The 8,969-nt window shown below is 30.0% G+C and overlaps 1 protein-coding gene and 1 pseudogene across 1 annotated transcript; one reads left to right on the top strand and one right to left on the bottom strand.

The window, feature by feature from the left end:
- Positions 1–324: 324 nt before the first annotated feature.
- Positions 325–2,408, bottom strand: LOC105851596 (uncharacterized; annotated as a pseudogene).
- Positions 2,409–5,968: 3,560 nt separating this feature from the next.
- On the top strand, positions 5,969–8,432 carry LOC101498129 (uncharacterized). The gene has a single exon (XM_004490090.4). The coding sequence runs from the start codon at positions 6,702–6,704 to the stop codon at positions 8,268–8,270; it is 1,569 nt and encodes a 522-aa protein (XP_004490147.1). The 5' UTR covers positions 5,969–6,701; the 3' UTR covers positions 8,271–8,432.
- Positions 8,433–8,969: the final 537 nt, after the last annotated feature.

Raw genomic sequence — 8,969 nt, 5'->3', positions numbered from 1 at the left:
TTTCAAAAGTTTTTGCAAATTTACGCAAGGCCAAGATAGGTGCATGCACCAATTTTTCCTTTAAAGTAGTAAATGCATCTTCTTGATCTTATCCCCACTTAAATGCAACATTTTTCTTAGCAATCCCATTCAAAGGAGCGGCCAAAGTACTAAAATTAGGCACAAAACGTCTATAGAAGCTAGCAAGACCATGAAAACTCCTACCTCACTCATGCATTTAGGTGTTGGCCAATTCCTTATTCCCTTAATCTTTTCTTCATCTACTTTAACACCTTGTGCACTTACTACAAATCCTAAAAAAGTAACCTCACTTTGGCAAAAAGTTCACTTTTCTAATTTAGCAAACAACTTCTCTTCTCTTAGGACTTCTAAAACACACTTGAGATGTTCAATATGATCATGCATGTTCAAGCTATACACAAGAATATCATCAAAGTAAACAACCACATATTTTCCAATGAAGTGTCTTAAAACATGGTTCATCAATCTCATGAAAGTATTAGGGGAATTAGTTATGTCAAATGCCATAACTAACCAATCATAAAGGCCAAACTTGGTTTTAAAAGTCGTTTTCCATTCATCGCCTTCTCTAATCCGAATTTGACGATAACCACTTTTTAAGTCAACTTTGGAAAACACACATGCACCATGCAATTCATCTAATATATCATCAAGCCTAGGTATATGATGTCTATATTTGATAGTAATGTTATTAATATCACGACAATCGGTGCACATGTGCCATGTGCCATTTTTCTTTGGTACTAAGATTACCGGTATGGCACAAGGACTAAGGCTCTCTTGAACCCAACCATTTTCCAAAAGTTTGTGGACTTGTCTTTCAATTTCTTTAGTTTGTTCCAGATTACTTCTATAAGGAGGCATATTAGGCGAAGAAGCACTAGGAATCAAATCAACGTGGTTCTATATGCCTCTAAGAGGAGATAGGCCAAGAGGAAGTTATTTAGGGAACACATCATCAAACTCTTTTAAAAGACAATCCAGTGAAGGAGGAATATCATCATGTGAAGTAGACAAACATAAATCATTGCAATATAGAAAGTATACTGATTGTCTAGTCAACAAAGCTTTCCTTACCACATGCTCTCTAGCAAATAAGTTTTCGAGCCTATGTAAAGAATTTTGGTTACTTGAGTCATGAGCCTTCATAATATATTTTCTTTTTTGTTATTTGATCTCTTTGTCCCTCTTTAGATTCCATTGAGTTTGATCAAGATAAACTTCCTTGGAACTAAGAGGTAAAAGAGACATTTTATGTTTTTTATACACAAAATAGTAGATGTTAGTGTGACCATCATGATGAACTTTTCTATCAAATTGTCATGCCCGTCATAACAAAATATGTCCGACCTCCATAGGCGCAACATCACACAAAGTTTCATCATGATATTTGAATACTAAAATTTACCCACACTTGTTTATCCACCAAAATATCAACATTGTCCTTTAGCCATTGGAGCTTATATGGCCTCATATGTTTGATGGTTTTCAAGCCAAGTTTTGTGACTAATCTAGTGCTAGCTACATTGGTACAACTACCATTATCAACTATCAAAGAGCAAACTTTTCCATCAACAAGATATTTAGTATGAAAAATATTTTCTTTTTGAGAATCATCATCCTTAAGTTGGACTCCTAAGAGTCTTCTAACCATGAGAAGATCTCCTTCAACGGGAGCCAATTCATAGTCACTCCCTATTTCACTTGGGGATGATTGTGAAGAGTAAGAATAAAAGGAAGAATCAGTTTTATATACCTCTTTGGCCTTTGCAATCATACTTTTTATTGGGACAATTAGATGTTATGTGGCCTCTTCCTAAGCATTTAAAAAATTTAATTGAAGAATGAGAAGAAGAACTAGGAAGAGGAGCTTTAGGTTTAGAAGACTTACCTTCTTTGGCCGAAGCCAATGAAGAATCACCCTCTCTTTTATATTTGTTCCAATGTGAGGAGTCTTTGTTTGAGGAATACTTTTTATAAGTACTTTTTCTCTTCAATTGTTGTTCAATGGTAGATGACTTATGAACAAGCTCCTCAATATCCATAAAGTGTTGTAACTCAATCACATATCTAATCTCATAGCTTAGGCCATCCAAGAACCTAACTATAAAGGCATCGTCATCTTCTCTAATGTTGGAGCGAATTATCAAAGTCTCAAAGTCCTTATAAGAATCCTCCACACTAGTGGAGCCTTGTTTCAACCTTTGTAGTTTTTGATGTAGCTCCATTTGATAATGAGATAGTACATACTTCTTCCTCAAAAGTACTTTTAATTCATCCCAATCATCTAGGTTCCTAGCACCACATCTCCTCCTTTCCTTGACATTTTGGTCCCACCAAAGTAAAGCATGATCCTTAAACTCTAAGGTAGCCAACTTAACTCTCATATCTTCTATAATATCATGAGCTTCAAACAATTGATCTATCTTAAGCTCTCAATCAAGATATGCTTCCAGATCAATTTTTCCAGCAAATGAAGGGAACTTAATTTTTCCACCGGCATATGTATCATCATGTCTTTGGTTCCTCCTCTCATTTCCATGACAATCTCTATGGTTTCTCTCATGATTCCTATAATTCCCTTTCTCATGTGGTTCTGACTCGCTTCATGTGGTTCAACTGGTCCTACGAGCATTCCTCATTAATTTCATCACTATGTGAATTTGCTTGATATCATGAGAGATATTATACAAAGAGATTGATCGATTACTCTCCACCATATCCTTCAAGAAATGAATGCTTTTGTAGATATTTTAGCGAAAATTAGAACAAATAACTTGAATTCTCTAACTGTGATTCAGGAGTAACACTCTAATTTTTGTTCAACATTATTATATGATACTCTTTGTGTGTCTTTTCTAAAGACATAATCCGCTATTTTATTTTATTTTTTTCGTTTTTTATTTCTCTCATATAAAAAAAAAATAGATTACTAAGTTTTTTTTTTTTAAATTTATTTTGTAGATAACTAAAGTTTTTTAAATTATTTATATTACTATATACATTTATACCCTTATACAAGGGAAACACCCAAGTTAACTACCAATAACTAATAGCTTTGGTTGGAAGGTCATTAAAAAAAAACTATCACATTTTATCATTATCCCACTTTAACTCTTATCCTATATGTCTCTATATCATAAAATGCATCAAAGAAAATCATTTATGTTTATATAAAATACACCACATTTTTTGTGTGAAATTTGTTTTTGAAGCCTAACAACTAAATATTTAGCATATATATTTATTATTTAATGTGACTTGTCAATACATAATTTATATTGAAATGTCTTTTTTTTGTTGAATTGTCTTTTTAATATTAATTGTTCATCTTTCCTTTTCTCTTATCTTTAATGCTACATAATTTTGTTTTGGGGAAAATGCTACATCATTTTATTAGTACTTGTAAATAAAATATTCTCTCGTACTTTTTTTTACTTAAATTATTATCTTCTCCATTTCTTCCATTACAATAATTTTGTGTATATATTTACACACATTTTAAAACATGTAACATAAATTTAAACATTTACTAACTTTATTAAAAAAAAATGATAATAACGACGTTCTTCATTTACCGTTTAATTAGCTCCAACTGACTTGCTTGCTGTGAAAATATAGTATAGAATTATATATGTGGCTAAAGTTTAACGTGTAAATCTGATTCACAAAACAAATAAGACCTCCTTAGACAATGTCGGTTCAGAAAATGAAGGCCAAATAATGGGTACACTGAATGCCAAAATAGTAAAAAGAATCAAGTTGCATATAATAGTAGTTTGACTTTATCTTTATTATCAAATGGAAGTTATAAAGATGCGTTTAATAATCCCACACTTCTCAGGACTCAGTAAATTGACGTCATGTAATGTAAATAAAAAATTTAAATCTCAATTGTTCAGTTTTTTGTCAATAGTTGAGATCAGTGACTTCACTTATTTATTTATTTATTTATATAAATTTCACTAAATTTGTACCGTATCAAATTCATTTTCACATTCCGTAAAAAAAAAATTTTTTTTTTCTTTCAATTCTTGCCTTCACATTATATGTATGTAGTCATGTAAAATCTTATGCGGTGTGCGCTATATATGACTAAGGCACTGTTTGGCTCAGGTATAAATTTGTATGATTAAGTAGAGTCGCTTAGTAATGATATGTCTCTCATGAGTTTTTTTAATTTTATTTTTTCATTAATTATAATATTTTTTTAGATGTTATTTTAATTAGTATTTAAGTATATAGATTATAGCATGTTATTTTTTCACTTGTTTTTATTTTTATTATCTTAATTGAAAAAAATTAATTGTTAAATAAAAATATATTTATATATTATTTTGTATTTATTGATTAATTAAACCTCAATTTTATCAAATCCTTTAAATTCACTATGTTAAATTGTCTGTTATTATTTTTTACTTAATAAACTCTTGTACTATAAATTAACTTTATTCCTTTTTACCAACCAGATAGCTAATCATCCAAATAATAACCAAATCTCTTTGCTCTAAGAACAATATATTCAGCACATATATATATATTAGTGACAAACAATGGACATGCTAATTAGTAATTATTAGTAATTAGTGATTAAAAATTTAAAATACCGTGGACGAGAAAAAAGCGAGATTATTTCTAGATTTGGATCCTATTACATTTTTCATTGTTTACCATTTATTATTAAGATAAAGACCAGCCCAAACTTCACCAGTTAAGATTTTCAAAATTTTGTCATTATTGCAAATATAGAAATCTTAGATAATTATAAACGAATTTGGTAGGCATATTTCAGGTATATAAATGTATATATTCTGAATTGAGTAAAGTCATAAATAGACCAAATGAGAATGGCTATAATCAGTCCATTAAGATATGATTTGCAAATATATCAATGTTTTAAAATCCAATTTCCAAAATATATTATTACATACCAAAATATATGGGATATACAAATCTCTACTAATTACCCAAAATAACCACAGAGTGAAAGGGAAAAGATTTAGATTTTGTGTCTTATAGAGAAGTAAATCGCACAATGAAGAAATATTGATTTTTTTATGAACAAGAACATGATTTAAAAGTAAATTATTGATTACTTTGTATGTTAACTTTATCAAATTAATTTTAAAAAAACTCAAACTTTGAGTTATCTAATTTTTTTTTGGGTCGAAATTTGTGAAAAAATTCATTAAATTTGTTTATAGCTGATAAGCATTTTTTTCTTTTAATTTGACTTTTACAACTGTAACTAAAATCTTTTTTTTACCTTTTATAATTTATTTATTATATTTTAAAATAAATAATTTAAAATTTTTAAATAATAATTTACTTATAAGTAATTTAAAACGATTTTAATATATAACTATTTTAATAAATAATAATTTATTTGTAAAAAATATAAATATCAAAATAATTAATATTTTTAAGTAAATAATTTATTTATTTACTTTAATTTAACATAAATAAATAAAAAACATATCAAATTGATAAATTTTAAATTAATAAAAAAAATTAAATTTAAATAACTACTTTTAAAATATTGTTAAATAAAATTTATTTTTAATTAAAAACGTCAACCACTTCAAACAATTCAATTAGTTTATAAACTATTAACTATAGTAGTTTGTATATTAACTTTATAAAATTTATATTTAAAAAAGAAAAACTGAAAATCAAGATTGTCTAATTTATTTCAATGGCTGAGATTTGAGAGAAATCTGCAACTACACAACTTCAAATTTTAGCACTACATGTTTTCCAACAATAAGATGACCATAAGAAATAAGGAGAAGTTATTATGATGAGAAAAAACAGGGTATTAAAATGACATAAGTAACAAAAATTAAAAACCAATAAATAGAATTAAATATAAATCGTTTTCAACCATAATAAGGGAGGTTGCAAGTGAATGAGAAGGAATCTCACTCAAAACAACAAAGGTCGGAGATTCTGACCTTTCACTTGTGTAACCTTTGAAGCAAATACATTTAAGGCTTTGTTTGGATGTTTCAATTTTTGGTTTTTACCAAATCTGTTACCGATAGAGATTCACAAAATCAGATCTCAAATCTCAACCGTCGAATAATAGAATTTTTCTCATCTGATTGCACGTGTTTCCAAATTCCGATCATTACTAACACTTTTCTTTTAAATTTTTTAGAAAATAAAAAAACAATATTTTAAAAAAATAAAATTTATACCTATTTCTTCCATGCATGGAATTCTCCTCCAACTAAAACACCACCACCAACAACAAAAGAGAGTGTTATGGCCTATCCTACACCACCATAAGAATCAACCCATTTCATCAAAATTTGATTTTTCCATTTCCAATCCATTAAATTCGTTTACTTAGGAAACTGTAATTTGAAGGGTTCTATTCTTTCTTCCTTTTTTTTCGGTGGGTCTAATCTTTTTGTACTACAAGAACTGTCACATCTGAATGAACCCTTTTTTATTCTCTTCTGTTTCTCATCATCACCTTGTTAAAAAGCTACAAACTTTTTGATCTGTTTTTCTCAACTCGATCTCAATTTTGTGGAACGTGATCATCATCATCATCATCATCATGGGATGTGTTTAGTCTTTTGGAGATTTTTTTGAGGTAAGTGTTATAGTTTGGTCATTGATCCTGTTTTTCTTTTATTGGGTATATTTGAATTGATTAAGATTCATACACAATGGAAGAGAAAAAGTTTGTGTGTAAGTTTTGTAGTAGAAAGTTTGCTTGTGGTAAGTCTCTTGGTGGTCACATTAGGACTCATATGATGAATGAACATAATTCAGTTAAAGCTAATGAAGAAAAAAGAATCAATGCTAATTCCAATTTTAATGTTAGTGTTAATGTTAATGGTAATGGTAATGCTATGTTTAAGTTTGATGATGGGAGAAAGAGGAAAAGGGATTTTGGGTCTAGTAGTGGTGGTGTTGGTGGTGATGATGTTATTTATGGTTTGAGAGAGAATCCCAAAAAAACTACAAGATTTGTGCATTCCAATGTTGCTGCTACTATTCAAATGGAGAAATTCTGCAAAGAATGTGGGAAAGGTTTTCCATCATTGAAAGCTCTGTGTGGTCACATGGCTTGTCATTCAGAGAAAGACAAAGGAATCAATAGGATTGTTGAGAGTAGTTCTGAAAAGCAGAAATTGGTTATGGATAGTCAATCTGATACCGAGACATCGGTTCAGACGCGAAGATCGAAGAGAATGAAGTTCAAGAATGTTGGCAGTGGTGGTGGCAGTAACAACAATCATCAACCTTCTTCTTCTTCTCTTCATTGGGGGAATTGTTCTTCTTCAGTTTCTGAGGTTGAGCAGGAACAAGAAGATGTTGCTTTGTGTTTGATGATGCTGTCTAGAGATTCTACCTATAAGGGACGTTTTGCTTTGGTGACTGAGTCTTCTGATAACAATTCTGTTGTCCTCGAAGCGAAATCGCCTTCTGTTGATACTAAGTTTGCTGTGAATCGCGGTAAGAACAAGGCTTTTGAGGTTGTGGAGAAGAAGCTGAACAAGGATGTGAAATTGAAGTCTGTTGGAATTGGTTATGTTTCTGATAATTCTAATTCTGAGGATTTCAATTATGGTCCTAAAAAAGTAGACTCAGATGAATCAAGTGATGATTTTTTCATGAATGAGAAGAAGTCTAAAAAAGTTGGGTTTGGAGAACATGAATATGAATCAAGCAAGAAGATAATGAGCAGAGAAAGAAGTAAAAACAGTAATGAATTCAAGAAACTGGTTTTGGATGATTCTGTTGGTAAAATTTTAGTTGGTAGTTCTAGCATGAAAAATGGTTATAGTAATGATGAAATGTATGATGAGAATGGTGGAAAAGAATTGAAAATTGAAAGAGAGAGTTTTTCTTCATCTGATGATTCAGCTTATGAGAGTGATGAAAACAGCACTGATAGTGATTCATATCAAGCTCCAAAGACTCAAACAAATAAGAACTTAATTGGAAAAAAGACTAAGTATACAAGCAAGAAGGGAAAGAAGAAAATGAAGTCAAAGAAAAGTAAAGAACATGAGTGTCCAATTTGCAACAAGATTTTCAAGTCAGGACAAGCTTTAGGAGGTCACAAAAGATCCCATTTTGTTGGAGGTTCTGATGACACTCTTGTGATTAGACCCAGTGGTGGTGGTGGTGGTAGTGGTGGTGGTCGTGCTCGTGCTCCTCCTGTTGCACAGGCTCCTCCTGTTCCATGTTTCATTGATCTTAATCTACCTGCTCCAGTTGATGAATAAAGAGAATGGAACATAATTTTGAAGCATTTGTTGCTGTTGAGGTAGCTCTGAATTATGAAATTATGAAAAAGGTTTTCTTTATCCCATATGATGATGATAAAAGCATTGACAATGTATAGACAAGTGGGAAATTGGTGGTTTTTATTTTTCCTTATGGCTTTAGATTCATTATTTGGTAGCTTTAGTAGTGTTTTCTTTTCATGTTTATGGAGCATGACAATTTACTAGTTTTCCAATTGAATTCTTTCTATTGCTATGCTTTATATGTTGGATTCAATCATGACTTTTTCAATGAATTTTTGTCTTACAACGTTGTTGTGTTCCAATTCTTTGTTTTTTTTTTCTCTCTCTCTATTATATCAAAGATCACGATGCAATTACAATACATCAATGATTGTACTATGTTAAATTTATCCGTTATTTAGTTTGATATTTTAATTTGAATTTTTTTATTTTAATTTGAAACTTTTTATTTTCATTTGTTTTTTTCGTGTAATATTGAGAATTAATATGTTGGTGAATATGGTTATGATTTATGATGATAATGAAGTTACATGATAGTATTTTTCATATTGAAACCATGGTCCAATTCTAAGTTTCTCTTTGCAATTTGTTACTTGTCTTTTGGGAAGCGTGATAATAGAACAAGATAACTAGCTTCTCTCTTTCTCTCTCCAAATGTGATCAAGAATCGCTTTT

Source organism: Cicer arietinum, chromosome 2 (genome assembly GCF_000331145.2).
Source record: "Cicer arietinum cultivar CDC Frontier isolate Library 1 chromosome 2, Cicar.CDCFrontier_v2.0, whole genome shotgun sequence".
NCBI classification, from domain to species: Eukaryota; Viridiplantae; Streptophyta; class Magnoliopsida; order Fabales; family Fabaceae; genus Cicer; species Cicer arietinum.
This window is presented reverse-complemented; position numbering and strand designations above follow the sequence as displayed.